This window comes from Aedes albopictus, chromosome 1 (assembly GCF_035046485.1).
Source record: "Aedes albopictus strain Foshan chromosome 1, AalbF5, whole genome shotgun sequence".
NCBI classification, from domain to species: Eukaryota; Metazoa; Arthropoda; class Insecta; order Diptera; family Culicidae; genus Aedes; species Aedes albopictus.
In genome coordinates, this window is record NC_085136.1 from 12,806,529 (window position 1) to 12,823,151 (window position 16,623).

Below are 16,623 nucleotides of genomic sequence, written 5' to 3' on the forward strand. Positions count from 1 at the left end.
GTTCAAATTAGTTCAAAACTAACGTTTTTGCAATGCAAATGTATTCATTATATGCCACTTGATGAAAAGAATGTAGTGAATATATTTTCATTGTCATTGTGTTTGTTTGCAGTGAAAAAAAAAAATGCTGTTCAAGTTTGGAAAATGGGACAGTTTCTGCTCCGATCTGGGTGTCTTATTCACTAGCACCACAAGTCAAGCACAGATGAGTGAGGGTTCCGACACATTTTTCCATCGTTAGAAAAACTCTCAGAAGTAGAACTATTTCACAGGATTCATTTCTCGCTAATTCACCAGTAACCCAAGTAACCAAAAGTTCAGATAAGAGGGTACTTTATAGGCTAAGCAGATTTTTGGAGTTTGCTCTTTAGCCTTCTAAGCAGCTACATTTTTAAGTTATTTCGAAACTTGAAAGTTCACATAAAAGGAAGTCGGATAGCAGCTTCTGACGGAACTTCTTCAAAATGAATGTGAAAACAAAAATGAAATGTACTTTTCAGATTCATCACAACCTGTTGTTGCTTATATTGTTGAGAAACATGCTCAAACTTACTTTACATACTTACTTACTTATACATTTGGCACTCCTATGTAGATTTGAACCAATACCTCCTGCGTGATAAGCTGCCGTCATACCGCTGCGCTGCTATAGATACATAATATGGATAAGTTATCTTCGCTACTGTACAAGTGTGCAAACCTAGATGTCGACAGAGGATTGATTCAAGTCAGATTTCATCCACTTTACACTTATCACAATTGTGGTGTTGGGGTAGAGTGTAGAGCTCTAACGCAGCGACTACCGATTCGAATCTGGCGGGGAAAATATGCTCTTCATATTGCTCATTTGTTCTTCATATTCATTGATTTGGTGAATTTAATTTGGTTGTCTATGAAGATTTGCTTATAATGATGTTTTTGCTAAAATGACAAAAATAAATCCGTAGAACATCAAGCTACTGCACTGAAATGAACTTCAAAGAACTAGAAAGTTCCAACAAAGTTCCGAGTAGCATCTTAAGCAGCTTACAAGTTCCACGAAGTTCAGATAAAGTTTCGAATGGAACTTTCAGGCTGCTTATGCATGCTCGCGGCTGCTGATGGGTTGACGTTGGGCGCTGTGATGCCCGAGAAAAGAAAAAAAAAAAACCCTGATTAATCCACCTAGTGGTGATAGTGCCTTTCTCTTCAAATGTATACTCATTATCTTTCTGTCCCTGGATCCTGATAATAGGACAGAGCGGCGAAGTACTAGATTTGTAGTAATGAGCTGAATTTTTGTATGGTGAGAAGGTGAATTCTCTGTTCCGGCAAGGAAATGGTGCAAAAAGCGTGGGTATTATGATTCCTTGCCTAATTTAATGCTATTTGAGCAAAACTCTGGGTAACTGTATTGTTTAAATAGCAAGAAATAGAGACAACAACAACAATGTTGCCCAAAGTTTTGCTCAAACAGCATCAAATTAGGCAATGAATCATAATACCCACGCTTTTTGCACCATTTCCTTGCAGAAACAGAGAATTCACCTTCACACCATACAAAAATTCAGCTCATTACTACAAATCTAGTACTACACCGAACGTACCCCATAGGAAGCAATCAGTGAAGTACTAGATCGAAAGTAGTGAGCTGGATTTTTGTATGGTGAGATCACAGACAAACAGACGTCTCACTCTACTCACTTCCCATCGTTTCACTTTTTAACGGATTATTCAAATATTCCGTAGTTCGCAAATCGCTCGCTCATGGCGCTCGCTTCGTTTTTACTCCTGTTTGACGTTTGCTCACTACCGCCATCTACTCAGTAGATTTGCGTACCACAGCATAATTAGCATTGGGCGACTATGTTTGCGTTACGATGATTTTTATCGCATTTTCTTCCAAGTGACACGTCTGTTTGTCTGTGGTGAGGTGATCAGTTCTCCGTTTCTGCAATGAAATGGTGCAAACAGCGTGGGTTATATGATTTCTTGCCTAATTTGATGCTGTTTGAGCAAAAGTTTGGGTAACTGTGTTGTTGAAGTTGCAAGAAATAAATAATACAACAACACAGTTACCCAAACTTTTGCTCAAACAGCATCAAATTAGGCAAGAAATCATATAACCCACGCTGTTTGCACCATTTCATTGCAGAAACGGAGAATTGATCATCTCACCATACAAAAATCCAGCTCACTACTTTCAATCTAGTACTTCACTGATTGCTTCCTATTAGGAAAGCAACGAGATTCTTCATTATAAGTCTTACTCCGTTCAAATATCGCCGGTAGTAGCAAATGTGACATAAGCTAAAGTGTCTCGAGTATACCAAAGTGGCAATTCCTTGTCGTTTTGACTGGTCTCCTGCTCAATTGGAAACTGAGATTGGAACTATGGAGATCACAGAAAATCGAATGTTCCAATTTTGACGTTTCTCCTCTTTGTTTCATCCAGGCTCGTTAACATAAGCCTGTGTTCTTGCAAACCGTACATCATGCTATCGAAAAATCTTCAATTTGATGTGTTTCATGCATGGGTCTCGTTCACTTTTATATGTGGTCACATCAAGTGGGACACCTGGAATCTATTCCTTTTTTCTTGCTGACCATTTATTGTCACTTTATTCCTTAGAGCCGCGCTTCCCAAACTCTGTTTTTGCGGCGCACCAGTCTCTTGCAGGCTTGCTAAAACGAGTTGAAAAAGCGATCCTGCGACACATTGGGGCGCCGCGAAAACCGAGTTTGGGAAGCGCTGCCTTATAGTATCAACTACCATCTATGCAAATATGAGCCAAATCGAGCGTTACATCATCGTTAAATCTATGGTTACATCTAGCATGCTGAGCGATGGACTAGAGGTAATCTAGTGTCCCATGTTCATTTCATTTATTTAGTTCACATCAAATTCATGATAATACTGAATCAACAATTTGCCGCCATAATACTCGATTTGCAGCTGCAGCTCTCCATCCTCGGTCACGCCCAACACTCGCCAGATCACGCTCCACCTGGTCCGCCCATCGTGCTCTCTGCGCTCCACGCCTTCTTGTACCAACCGGATGGTTAGCAAACACCAACTTTGCAGGGTTGTTGTCCGGCATTCTTGCAACATGCCCTGCCCACCGTATCCTTCCAGCTTTGGCCACTTTCTGGATACTGTGTTCGCCGTAAAGTGCAGCAAGCTCGTGGTTCATCCTTCTCCGCCACACACCGTTCTCCTGCACACCGCCGAAGATCGTCCTTAGCACCCGTCGCTCGAAAACTCCGAGTGCTTGCAGGTCCTCCTCGAGCATCGTCCATGTCTCGTGTCCGTAGAGAACCACCGGTCTTATTAACGTCTTGTACATGGTACATTTGGTGCGGGGCGAATCTTTTTTGACCGCAGTTTCTTCTGGAGCCTATAGTAGGCACGACTTCCACTGATGATGCGCCTTCGTATTTCACGGCTCACGTTATTGTCAGCCGTTAGCAAGGAACCGAGGTAGACGAATTCTTCTACCACCTCGAAAGTATCCCGTCTTTGTCATCATCAGTGCTTCCGGAGTGAGGGCTGTGCACGTTTATTATGCTAATGTTGAAGAATCGGCCCTTGATTCTCAACCTGCACATTCTTTCGTCGATCGGCCACCAACCGATCACGCGCCTCTGCATGTCGCCCATCACTATAAAAGCTGTTCCCAGCTCACGTGTGTTGCCGCAACTCTGGTAGATGGTATGATTACCTCTAAACGTTCGCACCATAGATCCTGTCCAACACACCTCCTGCAGCGCTACGATTCCGAACCCGCGGTCCTTCAGTATATCGGCGAGTATGCGGGTGCTCCCAATGAAGTTGAGAGATCTGCAGTTCCACGTACCGAGCTTCCAATCGCAAGTCCCTTTTCGTCGCTGTGGTCGTCGCCATTGGTATCGGTTCGCATTCTTCTTTTGTTGATTTTCCGGTGCTAGTCTTTTTTACGGCTGGCTCGCAGGGCCTGACACCAACCCACTAACCCAGGGAGCTGGGCTTACCTTCCCGGAAGCTACGGGTTCTGCATTGGCATTTCCTCCAACTACAGTGCTAAATAGCTAGGCTCGAGCGCCAGTCTTCGCCGGGGGTGGTGTTTTTAATGGGCGCCCAGGAGATAATATTTTACCTGAGCTTCCACCCCCTAGTGTCCCATGTATTTGACTTAAAAACCCCATATACACAATTCAACTCATTTGTGCCAGCTTAGTCTTCACAAATTGAGCTGAATCTTTCACGGATTGTTCCTCTAATCCCGCGGTCACCAAAGTGCGGCTCGCGGGCCGCACGTGATGTTCAGATCTCTATGTTGCCGTAGAATTCCTTGCAATGTTTCATATGGAAACTGTTCTATTCTCGAAATAATCAAGAATAACGTGTTGAATGCTACACAAATCGACCCAGGTGTTGCAATACGAGCAGTTGAAAAAATGGGCCTCAGGAACACTGCTCTAATCCAAAGGCACAATTATAGGGGATGCATCATAGAACTTTTCGTCATTTTTGCGTTCTGGGCCAGTCTAATGACCATTCTTAAAGGGGAAAATCGGCTTTGGAACACTAGTGGTAGTGATATGAGCCTATTCTCTTGCTAACCGATCATCAGAGTATCGAAAAAAAAACGGGATTTAATAATTCGTCAGCATGTTTTACTACTTTCGGCAGGATATTTTGATCCGGTTCCGGAACACTACCAGTAGTTTTAAATATGGTCAGAACCTAATTTTTTGCTAACTGACCATCAGGTTATCGAAGAAGCCACAATTTGATGCGTCTCAAGATGGGTTTCTCTCACATAAATGCATGGCCACATCCTGCGGGACACCTGGAACCGAATCTGGAACACAATTTCTTGCTAACCGATCATCAGGTTATCGAAAAAGCCACGATTTGATGTGTCACAAGCATAGGTTTGGCTCATTTTCATGCTTGGTTACTTCCGGCGGGACACCTGGAACCGGTTCTGGAACACAACAGGTAGTTTCAAATATGGTCCGAACCTGATTTATTGCTAACTGATCATCAGATTATCGAAAAAAAGCCGCGATTTGGCACACTTACATGTTTGTCCTTTTCCGGCTGGACACCCGGAACCGGCTCCGGAATACAACCGGTAGTTTTAACTATGATCGGAACCTAACTTCTTGCCGATCATCGTGCGACAGCCATCTAGGGATTCTTGATTCCCGCACTGAAAGTCGCAGAACTCCAACTGGTTCCGATGGCACCGGCGGTGGAGCGGATGTAGCTTCTTCATCATCTTCATCTGGCATCGGACCTACATGCATCTTCTCGCAAGACCGGCAGCGAGGTGGTAACAGGAACTAGAGCTTCGGTCGTACCAGGCTGAACTTCTAGATCAGCCGGTACCGTTGCAGGTATTGGAACGTGTACTTCATCGAGCAAGACTTCCTACGGTAGCTGCGTCGGTCTTCCGTTGTTTTCCAGTGGCACAATGTAATGAACGGAACCTTTCCGTTCAATGACTCGACCTGGCTTCCATGACTTGGTATTCCGGAAATATTGCTCAACGTACACCAGGCCATCTTTTTCGAAGTTGCTCTTCATTGTTCCATGGCGGCGATTGATGTGCTTGAGGTTCTTGGCACCTGGGGCTTCAGGAGCAGGCTTCTTCAAGAGGTCCAAAGTGATACGTACTGATCTTCCGAGGAACACTTCTGCAGAATACGTCGGATGCGGTGTGCTTCTATTTGGAGTTGAGTGATACACCGCAAGGAATGTCTGCAGGAATGTCCAGAGTGGGTGAGCCTTCCCCTTTGCTCAGCTTCTTGAGATCACGCTTGAGGGAGTTAACGAATCGTTCCGCTTGACCGTTGGACTGCGGATGGTAGGGAGCAGTGCGGAGGTGGGTGAACCATTTTCACGGCAATACTGCTGAAACTGCACGCTGGTGGCTGGTGAATTGCATGCCGTTGTTCGAGACCAGAGTGTCCGGATTGCTGAAACCGGAAATTGTCTCACAAAGCAGATCCAGGGTTGTAGTTGTGGTGATAGAACGAGTGCGAAAAATTTCGGGCCACTTGGAGTAGGCATCCACGATGACGGAATAGTAATAACCGTCAATTGTGCCAGCGAAATCAATTGACTGCAAGAGACCACGACTCCAGGCTTGATTTCTTCGGCAACTTCGCTGCTTCAGCGCACGTTGTACACTGTTGAATGAATTGCGTCACGTCGTCATCCACATTCGACCAGTAGATGTAGCTGCGAGCCAGAGACTTCATCCGGTCCATTCCTGGGCGTCCACGATGTAATTATCGAACAATCCGCTTGCGAAACTTGAAGGGAACGACGATTCGATCGCCGAACATGATGCAGCCGTTGACAACTTGAAGTCCATCTCGTCTTGCGAAGTACTCCTTGACATCTGAATCTGCGATTTGCTTCGGTTGGGCTGGCCAGCTCTCAGCCGCGAAAGGCAATCTGCATAGCCGATGTTTGTCGTACCGAAAACATTGAGGTTGGTGATCGATCTGCAGGAGAAAGCGACGTCCGTACAGCGATTCCGTGGAAGCGAGTGACAGCGAAAATCAGGGCCTATGCTTCCTTCTCCACTTGTATGTAGTTCATCTCTGCCGGGGTCAGTGAGCGAGAGGCATGGGCAATTACCTTCACTTCACCGGTCGGGAACCGATGCATAGTTACTGCTCCAAGGCCGTAACTACTTCGATGCATCTGCTGCGACGATGATCTCCGTGGATGGTGTAGGAAAGAATAATTGACTTTGAAACTAAAAACATATTGGGCTGAAATAAAACTGAAAATTTGCATCAGTGTAGAGCTAGGAGGTGGATTCTGAAAAATTGCTGGAGGACGACGACGGATGATGAATCGAGAAACGCGGGGTAGTCCAAAAGAGAGAAATGGATGAATGAAAGGCAACCAAGAGAAATGAACGGAAAAGGGTTTGGATTTCAGTTTTGAAATGGATTTAGTGGATGAAAGGTGTGAATCGTTTGTGCAGTGAAAATGAAAAGAAAAAATATAGTTAGATACTAAAATTTAATTGTGTATTGTGTATTTATTGATCAACTAGAAATCCTACAGATGGGTCGAAGGATTGCTGGCATTCATCGGTCCAATTCCAGTGGGAATCTTTTTTGAGAAGGTTGTCCAGGGGGAGCTTCTTCATTTGCATCACGAGTTCACAGGAAGGAACGAAGCTGCTGAACGTCTTTCGGAGGTTGCATCTTGGAAATGGCATCGGTTTTGGAAGGGTTCGGGTGGATGCCATCTTTGTCCACGATATGTCCGAGGAACTCGATCTGGGAGAGTGCGAAACGACACTTTTCGAGACGTAAATGGAAACCATACTCACGTATACACCTGAGAACGGCGTAGAGATTGCGACCGTGTTCCTCCTTGGTCCGACCAACGATAAGGTTGTCGTTCAGATACGGCTTGACTTCAAAGGGTGTCGGCCACCATGCTGTCGATGATGCGCTGGAAAGCGCCGTGTGCCGACTTGACTCCAGGGGGTAATCGGTTGTACTGGAATAGGCCACGGCGGGTGTTGACCGTGAGTACCTTCCGCGATTCCTTCTCGTCCTCGACCTGCAGGTAAGCGTCAGACAAGTCGAGATGTGTGAAGTAACGTGCTCCAGCTATTAGAGCTGCCCAGTCCGAGAATCGTACGCTACGGGTCGCTTCGGGCAATAGGACGGACGTGCATCAGGCTTCAGGTACAGCTTCACTTGCGCTTTACGGCACCTACCCAGCGTGCTTCGGAAAACCTCCGGAAAGTGTTGCTTGAGTTGATTCACGTATTCACCGGGTTGTTGGTCGGGACGTTGGTGTACGACGTTGACCAAGCTGCTGATCGGCACAGACCACAGATCGAATAGATCCATAGTCACGATTCCAAGAACGTTGAGTTCAGTGCTGTCCGAGATGAAAATGCGACTTGTTTTGATCACATTCCTAATAGTGATCTCGGTTTGAAACTCGGCGAGAAGGTTAAGGTTGCCACCGGAAGCTGTTACTGCAGATTCCTCCGTCGGTTGAGTGGGTGGCTATCCAAAGTTGATCCAAGTATCTTCAGAGATAATGGTGATGTCGGACGCCGAGTCGTGCTGATGCTTGACTGTTGTACCGTTGAGTTCGGCTGGGATGAACTTCCGCTTGCTTCCGATACCCCTCGTCTTCACGTTCTCTCTGGGTTTCGTCAGGTTGAATGGCTTCGAGGGTGTAGGCTTGTTGCTTGAATAGTACCCCTCCTTGTGTCCTTGCTGCTTGCATCTGTAACACGTGTGCGAAGCGAATAGACACTCGCGTACGTAGTGCTGGGCGTTTTGGACACTTCCGATTTTTTCACAGGATTCTTCGGTTTGTGGGAGACAATGTTGACGTTCCGTGCTTCTTTGTTCTCCACCATCAGCCTGTCCTGTTTGAGGTTGGCCACGTGATGGATGGCATTCTTCAACGAGGTTCTCCAGGGTGACCTTGCTGGCCGCTTCTTCTTGTTCGTTGACTGCGGTTTCGTCGGCTTCCAGGTTTGAGAACAATCTTGCTCGGGTGTCCGCATCCCGTGGCGATTGGAGTCCACAGACGAAACGGTGCGCCTTGATTTGATCCGGAGTGAGCTTGGAGAGTTGAAACCATGACAGCATACGATGTGAAGTCATCCGCGTCACTTTTTGCGTACTGCAGACATTGGTAACGGGAATAAAAGACCGACTTCTGCCGACTAAACAGTTTCTTTGGCTTCTTCCCTAGATAACTGTGCAGATGCAGAGGAATGTCGGTCTCGAAAAGCAACGATTTTCGAACTCATATTTTTTTGTCGTTGATAATAGGGATCTGGCTGGCGCCCTTAATGTTAAGTTCTCAAATACGCTTGCACATTGAGATATGTTAGCTTTCCTACTAAGTCCAATTCATTGGATCTCTGCACAATTTCCACTGTTCAAGGTGGTAAATAAGAACACAATGCAAAAGTCCAGACTCCAGTCCATGAGTCAGAGATGTTCTTCCTGGTACTGCAACATCAACATTAGCTTCCAAACTCTGGAATGGAAGCTATTCTGCTTCAAACATCTCTATTGACACTCATAAAGAGCTGCGCTGCTTGTCCTGAAAGTAGGTACATACTAAGATCCATCCATCCAAGCAGGCTGGGCACATAATCAGTTACACATTTGCAGCAGTCGTCATCGTCGCCATCCAAACCCATAGTTGACTACGATCTCGGCCACGACGATGTTACCTTGTAAACCCGTATGCAGCAGCAGCCCCAACCGAAAACCAAACAAACACAGGTTCCTTTGCTGCAGCCGAACCACCTACTGTGCGTAGCGCTGGATGAGGGCACTCCACCTGCTCGGTATGAAACGAAAGCGAGCCTACTGCCACGGTGTGCATAGGTAACTACAAATTCGCAAACCATGTTTCATCCGGATGACGAACGTTGCAACGTCTGCCGGCCGGCAATGCCCGTCGTCATCTAGGTACAGCGCGTTCTAGTGGAGTGAGGAATCGTTTGTTGACTGGGTCACAACGCAATATAGGGTACCTACCCTGTTGTTTTACGCCTGCTTGCCCTAATTAAACACGAAACGGTACTTTGACGTACGCCCGTAGTTGTTTTTGTTGTCAAAACTCAAAGCTTGCTTTGGTTTATGGGTTAAAGTTTATAAGCGTGGGTGAGTTGAAAATAGGCTTTCTTTCAGGAAATGAGACAAAGTAGGCGACCAGGTTAGAATATTTCTTCCCTGCGATCGAGAGAATACATATCGTATAATTTGGCTCCCACGTGGAGCGCCCACTCGCTCAGTTAAAGTTTGTTTTTGTCTTTTCTTTCAATAAAGTTAAAATACTCTAAAAGTAGTGCGTGTCCCCCCTAGCGGGGACACATCACAACGGGTCAGACCTCTAGTTTTCGTCCTCCGCGCCTGCGTCCTTTTCGTCGCCGCCACCGCCCGCTCCGCTCTGGTCAATGTAGTTGTCCCGTCCGGGAATGCCCGTTCCGTGGGAATCTCCCAGCCAGGGGTAGACGGCCGGGCAGTCGAAGCACGTCTCCATGTACCGGGTGTCGCTGATGTTCGAGGTCGGTTCCTTGAAGGCCAGAGCGCATTTGTTGGAGATGTTGCACGGCTTCGGCGTCTGGGTGGTTCTGGACTTGCAGTTCCACGGTTCATAGTTGTTCAGTTGGTTCAGCGTTTTCGGGTCGGTGATCCAGGTGAGGGCCTGCGTTACCGTCACGAACCACACGTCGGGACTAGAACAAGGATGATGAATTTTGAGTTATTGTAAAATTGACAAAGATCAGAATAACTTACAGAGTTTGCGTCCAATCGAGGAACTTGTGGAGACCTTGCTCCAGCTCTCGAATCTGGAACCAGTTGGTATGGAAGGGCATCATGTATGGAGCCTTATTCTGGTAGTAATACCTTTCGAAGTCCTCCTGCAACCAGGCAAACACATCATCGGCGTCGTGATTATGCAGCACACACTGATCCATGTAGGGGCAGTGACCGCCCTCGTAGCTCTCGACGTAATGGGCGTTCAACGGAACTTCCCAAATACCTGGGAACGACTTGGTCGGGCAGGTCCCGCTCTTGCACTGATGTGGAATCTTGTAGTCCAGGGTGTACGGCCACATTGGGATCGGGCTTGGTGGAACGCTGATGGAACTGTCATAGATGAACCCGAAGTCTTCGATGACCTTAATCAAGAGAGAAATTCAGTTTCAGTGATCGTAAAGTCCAACAGCCCCACCCCTTCACTTACCTTGTACTGAGTATTTCTTCCGGGCTTCAGGAAGGGAGCGCGCATTCCGTTGATCTCATTGGACGACACATTGGAGAAGTGCTTCAGGATCGATCGCATACCAATCATTTCGCCGACCCATTCCTCGTAGCCCTTGTCCTGCAGTCCCATCTGCAGCGAGATCGTTTCCAGTGCAATCTCGTGCCCAGCGTTGGCCAGCGTCTGGATTTGCTGGTAGTTACTGCAGAAGCAAAAAAAGATAATGCCAAAATGCAATTTGTTAACAAAAAACGAAATAGCTTCTTTTGAACGAAAATGGAGATTCAATTTCCATCGCAGCATGTGTGCAGGAGGCAGACCCCACTGCTGCAGCCTGATCTAGGATTGCCATGAGAAAATCTTGATTGCGAAAGAGTGTGGTGCATATGAGAAGCGGCAGCATGTGACCGGGTTGCTACGTTCGGAGAGCGCGGTTATCGCGATTAAGGTGAGTAATACGGCGTAAAAATGGGGCTAAATCAAGATGAGATTTTTTGTGTTTTGCAAAAACGAGAGAGAAAGAACGTTTGCTAGGAGATTGGTTCCCAATGCCGAAGGGAAAACGGATTAAAATATAAATCCTGACTCTGGCCATATCTGCTGGGTTCTATCTCATCGTCCCTCCCTAACCGCCTGTCTGCCAGCCTGCCTGCAGCAAACCCCGTTCTGTAGTACTGTAGTCATTTTCCGGTGATGAGAAAACGGCTCCTCACATCGGAGTCGGGTTATATCTTGCTTGCAGTTAATTTCAGCTCATCCCTGCATCGGAGCTCTGGTCGCCTGCTGCATTTGTAGGAACCGTGTGGTTCCATATCTTGATATGATTGCACCAACGAACGCTCTGTGCTCTGGTGGAGGGCTCGGCCGGTGCTCACCCACATGTTCGCTTTTATGACAGGCCCAGCTTTCTCCATCCCAGCTGTATGTGTAGCTACTTTTGCCAAAGGAACTTTTATAGCAATCATTTAATGCAATAAAAATGTAATCATAAAAATGAAAAATTGATTACTTTTTTGCTGTGCACAGCCAGAGCTCTTACACGCTCCATGGTTGCTTGGATGGACGGACGGACGGACGTTGGTGCGGCGAGCTTAGCATGTCATGACGGATTTTTTCGGTTTAATAATTTAAATAGAATGTGTGAAAAGGACCCGAGGGCGTGTCTACTAGGGCCAATCTGCTAGCTTTTTGGTGAAATTACTGTAATGGATTCAACAGTGTTACCATTTTAGGAGCGACCCATTAGGAGCTGTTCATAAACCACGTAGACCAAAATTTGGCCATCTCAGACCCCCCCCTCCCCCCTCGTAGACTTTTGTCCATACAAAAATTTTGAAATTTGTATGGAGCGTAGACTTTGGTCAGAACCCCCCCCCCCCCTCCCCCCAAAAAGTCTACGTGGTTTATGAACGGCCCCTTACGTAGAGTATACCATATTCAGAAAAAAGGCATTATTTAATGGGTAGCTCTGCACGGGAGTGGCCAAGAATGAATGACATTTTTTGTCATTTATTAGAGTATGCTGAAAATATTCTTTTCATAAAATTTATGGTCATTCTGCATGATAAGAGAGGTACAGTGAGTCACAGTGAAAATCGTCCACCAATAAGTGTTTCTTTCAAATTCAAAAATCAAAGTATATCTGATAGCAATATTTTTCTCCAATGAACCATTTATTAGCACATTGTCCAAGCTTCAGCGTGACACAGTTTTTGTTATTTAAAAAATCAAAACAAAATATAAAAAATGATAAAAAGTGAACAAATGCTTAAAAATACGTCACAGTGAAAATCGTCCAGCATACTATTTCACCGCTGCGGAAATGAGATAATAAACATTTAAGAAATGAATCCTTCACCTAATATCGAGTGGGCAATCCCTTGTTCTTTAGAACTTCCCTTAGGCGATTTGGCATGGATCGCACGAGTTTTTCAGTGTATGCTGTAGTGATCTTATTCCATTCGGTCATAAGTGCTGTTTTCAGTGTATCCTTGCTCGTTATTTGATGTTTCCTGATGTTTACATCCAACTGATGCCATAAATTCTCGATTACATTGAGGTCCGGTGATTGTGCAGGTGGATTCAAGAGAGTTGGGCAGTTCTTCTTCAGCCAAGCTTTCGGTTTCGCTGCTGTATGCTTTGGATCGTTGTCCTGGTAAAACTTGAATGTCTTCGATATTCCCAATTTTTGTGCGCTAGCTCTCACATTCTTCTTCAGCAAATCCAGGTAGACATACTGATCCATGATTCCGTCGATGAAGTGCAAGTTACCCACACCAGCTGCCGACATACAACCCCAAACCATCACGGAACCACCACCATGCTTCACAGTCGCTCGGAGATTTTTCTTTTTCAGCTCTTCATTTGGCTTTCGCCACACGATAACCCTACCATCGGACCCAAAAATGTTGAACTTGCTTTCATCTGCGAATAGGACGTGTTTCCAGAAGCCAAAATCCTTTTCAACGTACTTTCTTGCAAACTCCACACGACTTTTGATGTTCTTTGGTGATACATACGGCTTCCGTCTCGCAACTCTCCCGTGGATGTTGTGTTTCCGCAGCACTCTACGCACAGTTTCCGGGTTTGCCTGTTTCCCGAGATACTTTTCCGCCGCAACTGCAAGTCTTGGAGCACTTATCTTTGGATCATCGTTAACCTGGCGAACAAGCCAACGCTCATCAACTTCGTTGAAAATTTTCCTTGTTGATGTTTTGGGTTTGTTTTCAATCCGGTGTTCACTATTGAATCGCTTTATGATGCTCTGCACCGTAGTACGGCTTCTGCCGATAGTTTTCGCTATTTCACGCTGACTCTTACCACTTTTGTGAAGTTGTATTATCAGTTTCCTGATATCAAGAGATGTTTGCTTGGTGCGCGCCATGTTGATGGAATAATCGGCGAAAACTGAACGCAATAACAATCACCCGGGTGAATATGTATGTATACGTGTTCAAGTGAGTGAAACTTTAGGGAGATGTCAAAACATATCACTAACACATGAACGTATTGGTAGGGTGGACGATTTTCACTGTGACCATTTAACCGACTAGTTTTTCAAAATATGTAGTGATTATTTTTTGTCAAGCAAGTTTTGATAAAAAATACATGCTAATATGAAGATCCCTTGCTAGCAAGCTTTAAGAGCAATAGATACCAAATTACGGATTAACATACAAGAAGCACGGTTGATACATAAATTAGCATCTAGGGTGGACGATTTTCACTGTGACTCACTGTACATCCCTGAATAATGTAGACAATTTTTGTACTCTTTCGCTCTAGGATTTGTTGAATGAGATCCCCATGGAATTGTTTACGGCTCTTGAAGAATTTTCTTGAGTATAGATCGTCTAATTACACGCGTAATGATTGATTCGTCGCTGTTGTATGAATAATTTGCTTACTCGCCCATACATATGTATTGGTTAGAGACGAATGCCCCTTCAGGGTAAAGTCTCTATAAACAATAAAAAAATGTATTGTATATGCGATGAGTTCAAAGACTTCCTGAAGGTCTTCATGAACTCCCTTGAGTAATCTTCAAATCTACAAGTGAAACTAGTGATCTGTCGCTGTATTATGAACACCTGAACATTATGAACACGCAGGTCTTGGGTCTCATATACTTCAGCAAGTAATGAACTCAATGACTACCCAAGTGTCTTCGAGAACTTTTTGGGATCTCTCGCACTGTTATGAATAAGGTTTGTTTGTCCTCGTCCGTTGGCGTTAAGTTACACCGGGACCAGACCATGTGTTTTTCAATGATTTTTGGGAAAATATCCTGTACATATTGTGTGCTTCATGAAGTCATGAGTTGCTCTTGAGATCCATTGAAACTCCTTTGGCTCCTCTTAAGACCTTCCCCTCTCTTGGCGTACCTGTCAGTCTTTAAAACTTCTTTTAACTTTTCTGCGTTCTCTCAAACACCTTTTCTCCTTTCTCCCATCTTCTTCTTCTTTTTCTACTTTGTTTTTACTTGGCGTCAACTGGGACAAAGCCCTGAGAAGCAGGTAGTGTTGCTAAGCTATATAACTGAGAGCTTTTTCTGCCAATGTTCTTTTGGAAACCCCTTTGCTCCGTTTCAAACTCAATTTTTATCCCCTCTCCTTATACTCCCATAGAAGCATTTGAAGCCTCTTTGGAATCATCATTACTTCTCTAAAAAAAGGGACCCCTGAATCCCCCTAGACATCTCCCAACTTGTTAAATTGTTTAACGTCCGAAGTTTGTTACCATTCTTTCATTTCAACTAGTAAGTTTTGAGCAAGCTCAAGATATTTTATTATCACTTGAAGCTAGGAATGAACTCACGCAGAGAGCCTCCGCAAAATTGTGGAATCCACACATTTGTAAATTCGGTTCTTTCCTCCCCTTGAACTCTTCTTGGAAGGTAGATTCCTTGAAATCCTCTGAAACTCACCTCATGTCACACTGAATCGTTTCTCCCTATATCATTGTTATCCCGTTCAACCCTCTCCAAACTTCCTCTGCTCCTCCTCTTGCATTCTCTCTGAAAGCTCTCATGCCTGCACCTTTTTACTATTTATTATCCCATTGCCTATTTTCAACCCGTTGAAACCGTCTATAAACTCCTCTTGTCTTCCTCCGTCGTTGAAACCCTTTAACTCTCTCTTTAAATCACCCTGAAATCTTCCTAGACTTATCTTGACTTTCTGAAACCTCGCATTGCATCTACTCGCCATATCCACTGAAAAGACGGCAAAGCTTTTGCGGATGTTTCCAGGTTTTTCGTCTTTTTTAAGATATTTCGGCTTGGAAAACTTAGTGTCGCCCCCAGGTCTTCTTGTTACCCAGCCCTTAAATTTCTTCTGAGCTCTCTCTTTCAAGTTTCTTTGACACGCCCTCTTCATCTACCCTTTAAGACCCTCTGCATTGGCTGAGCCAGCTTTTTCTTTTTCTTACTCACTCCCCTAAGCATACACGAGAAAGAGAAAGATGAAAGAGGAGGCAGCTTCTTTGAGAGATTTCTGAAACAGTTCTGAGGCCTTTCTGAAATGTTTCTGCAACTACCCAAAATCTATATGAATCCACCTTAAATCTCCATGCACGTCTCTCAATTCCCATTGAAACTCCTCATGTTTCTTTCTTTGAAATCCTTCGTGAAACTGCTTCTTCCTTTCTAGCTCTTCTTATCCAAACGCTTATTCTTCTTCTTTATCGTGGCTCTACGTCCCCACTAGGACTTGGCCTGCCTCGCTTCACAGTTATTAATGAAAGGGCTTTCTTTGCTTGCCCTTGTATGAATTTGTTACATTGTGAGGCAATTACAATAATACACTATGCCCAGGGAGTCGAGAAAATTTTCCAGACTGGAACGGGAATCGAACCCGTCGTCTCTGGATTGGCGATCCATAGTCTTAACCACTAGGCTAACTTGAGACCCCAATCGCTTAAACTCACATAAAAAACCCCTGAAATCCCTCTTGCACCCCTTTGACTCTCCTTCACCATCTAAACACTCCTAGTAATCTCTTTCAAGCTACCCAGAGACGCTTTTGAAACTCCCCAAAACATTCGTAAAACAGGCCTGAACCCTCTTTAGCCTCTTCCAGACACCATTTAAATACACCATATCACTGCACCAGAAACCCCTATTCTTCTTCCTTGAACCACAGAGAACAGACATCCAAGTCCAGTTCCGAAACTGTGTAAGGAATTCAACGGCCATTTGAAATCGGCAACACAAGTGGCAATAGCATGGCGCTGCAATCGGCTAATTTCCCATACTAATTTAATTCACCACTTGAAATGTTTCAGTTCACCACTGACTGTGGCAATATGGTGTTTGGTGGCGTTAGTGTTATCATCGTGTATTGGTTCTCTGTGCTTGAACTTACAATGGC

General features: G+C 45.0%; 3 protein-coding genes across 3 annotated transcripts in view; all 3 read right to left on the reverse strand.

Moving 5' to 3' along the window:
* Positions 1–7,152: 7,152 nt before the first annotated feature.
* Positions 7,153–7,857, reverse strand: LOC134288021 (uncharacterized). Its single transcript, XM_062851614.1, has 2 exons — positions 7,643–7,857; positions 7,153–7,561 (listed from the first exon to the last, which is right to left on the reverse strand). Exons 1-2 carry the CDS (start codon positions 7,855–7,857, stop codon positions 7,153–7,155), a joined length of 624 nt encoding a protein of 207 aa, XP_062707598.1.
* Positions 7,858–8,019: 162 nt separating this feature from the next.
* On the reverse strand, positions 8,020–8,631 carry LOC134288023 (uncharacterized). Its single transcript, XM_062851622.1, has one exon. It carries the CDS (start codon positions 8,629–8,631, stop codon positions 8,020–8,022), a length of 612 nt encoding a protein of 203 aa, XP_062707606.1.
* Positions 8,632–9,701: 1,070 nt separating this feature from the next.
* Positions 9,702–16,623, reverse strand: part of LOC109431083 (chitin deacetylase 1) — a 104,827-nt gene continuing 97,905 nt past the window's right edge. Inside the window, exons 6-8 of the mRNA XM_029862422.2 lie at positions 10,736–10,955; positions 10,285–10,670; positions 9,702–10,223 (exon numbers count right to left, since the gene is read on the reverse strand). Coding sequence (XP_029718282.1) covers positions 9,878–10,223; positions 10,285–10,670; positions 10,736–10,955 — 952 coding nt within the window. The 3' untranslated portion in view covers positions 9,702–9,877. The remainder of the gene's footprint in view (positions 10,224–10,284; positions 10,671–10,735; positions 10,956–16,623) is intronic.

What these genes read in the sequence shown, in the direction of transcription:
- LOC134288023 (XM_062851622.1), bottom strand. Translation starts at nt 8,631, where the DNA reads ATGACTTCACATCGTATGCTGTCATGGTTTCAACTCTCCAAGCTCACT.
- LOC134288021 (XM_062851614.1), bottom strand. Translation starts at nt 7,857, where the DNA reads ATGGATCTATTCGATCTGTGGTCTGTGCCGATCAGCAGCTTGGTCAAC. An exon ending in TGCCCGAAGCGACCCGTAGC is followed by an intron (nt 7,562 to 7,642) that starts GTACGATTCTCG and finishes GCTTACCTGCAG; the next exon opens with GTCGAGGACGAGAAGGAATC.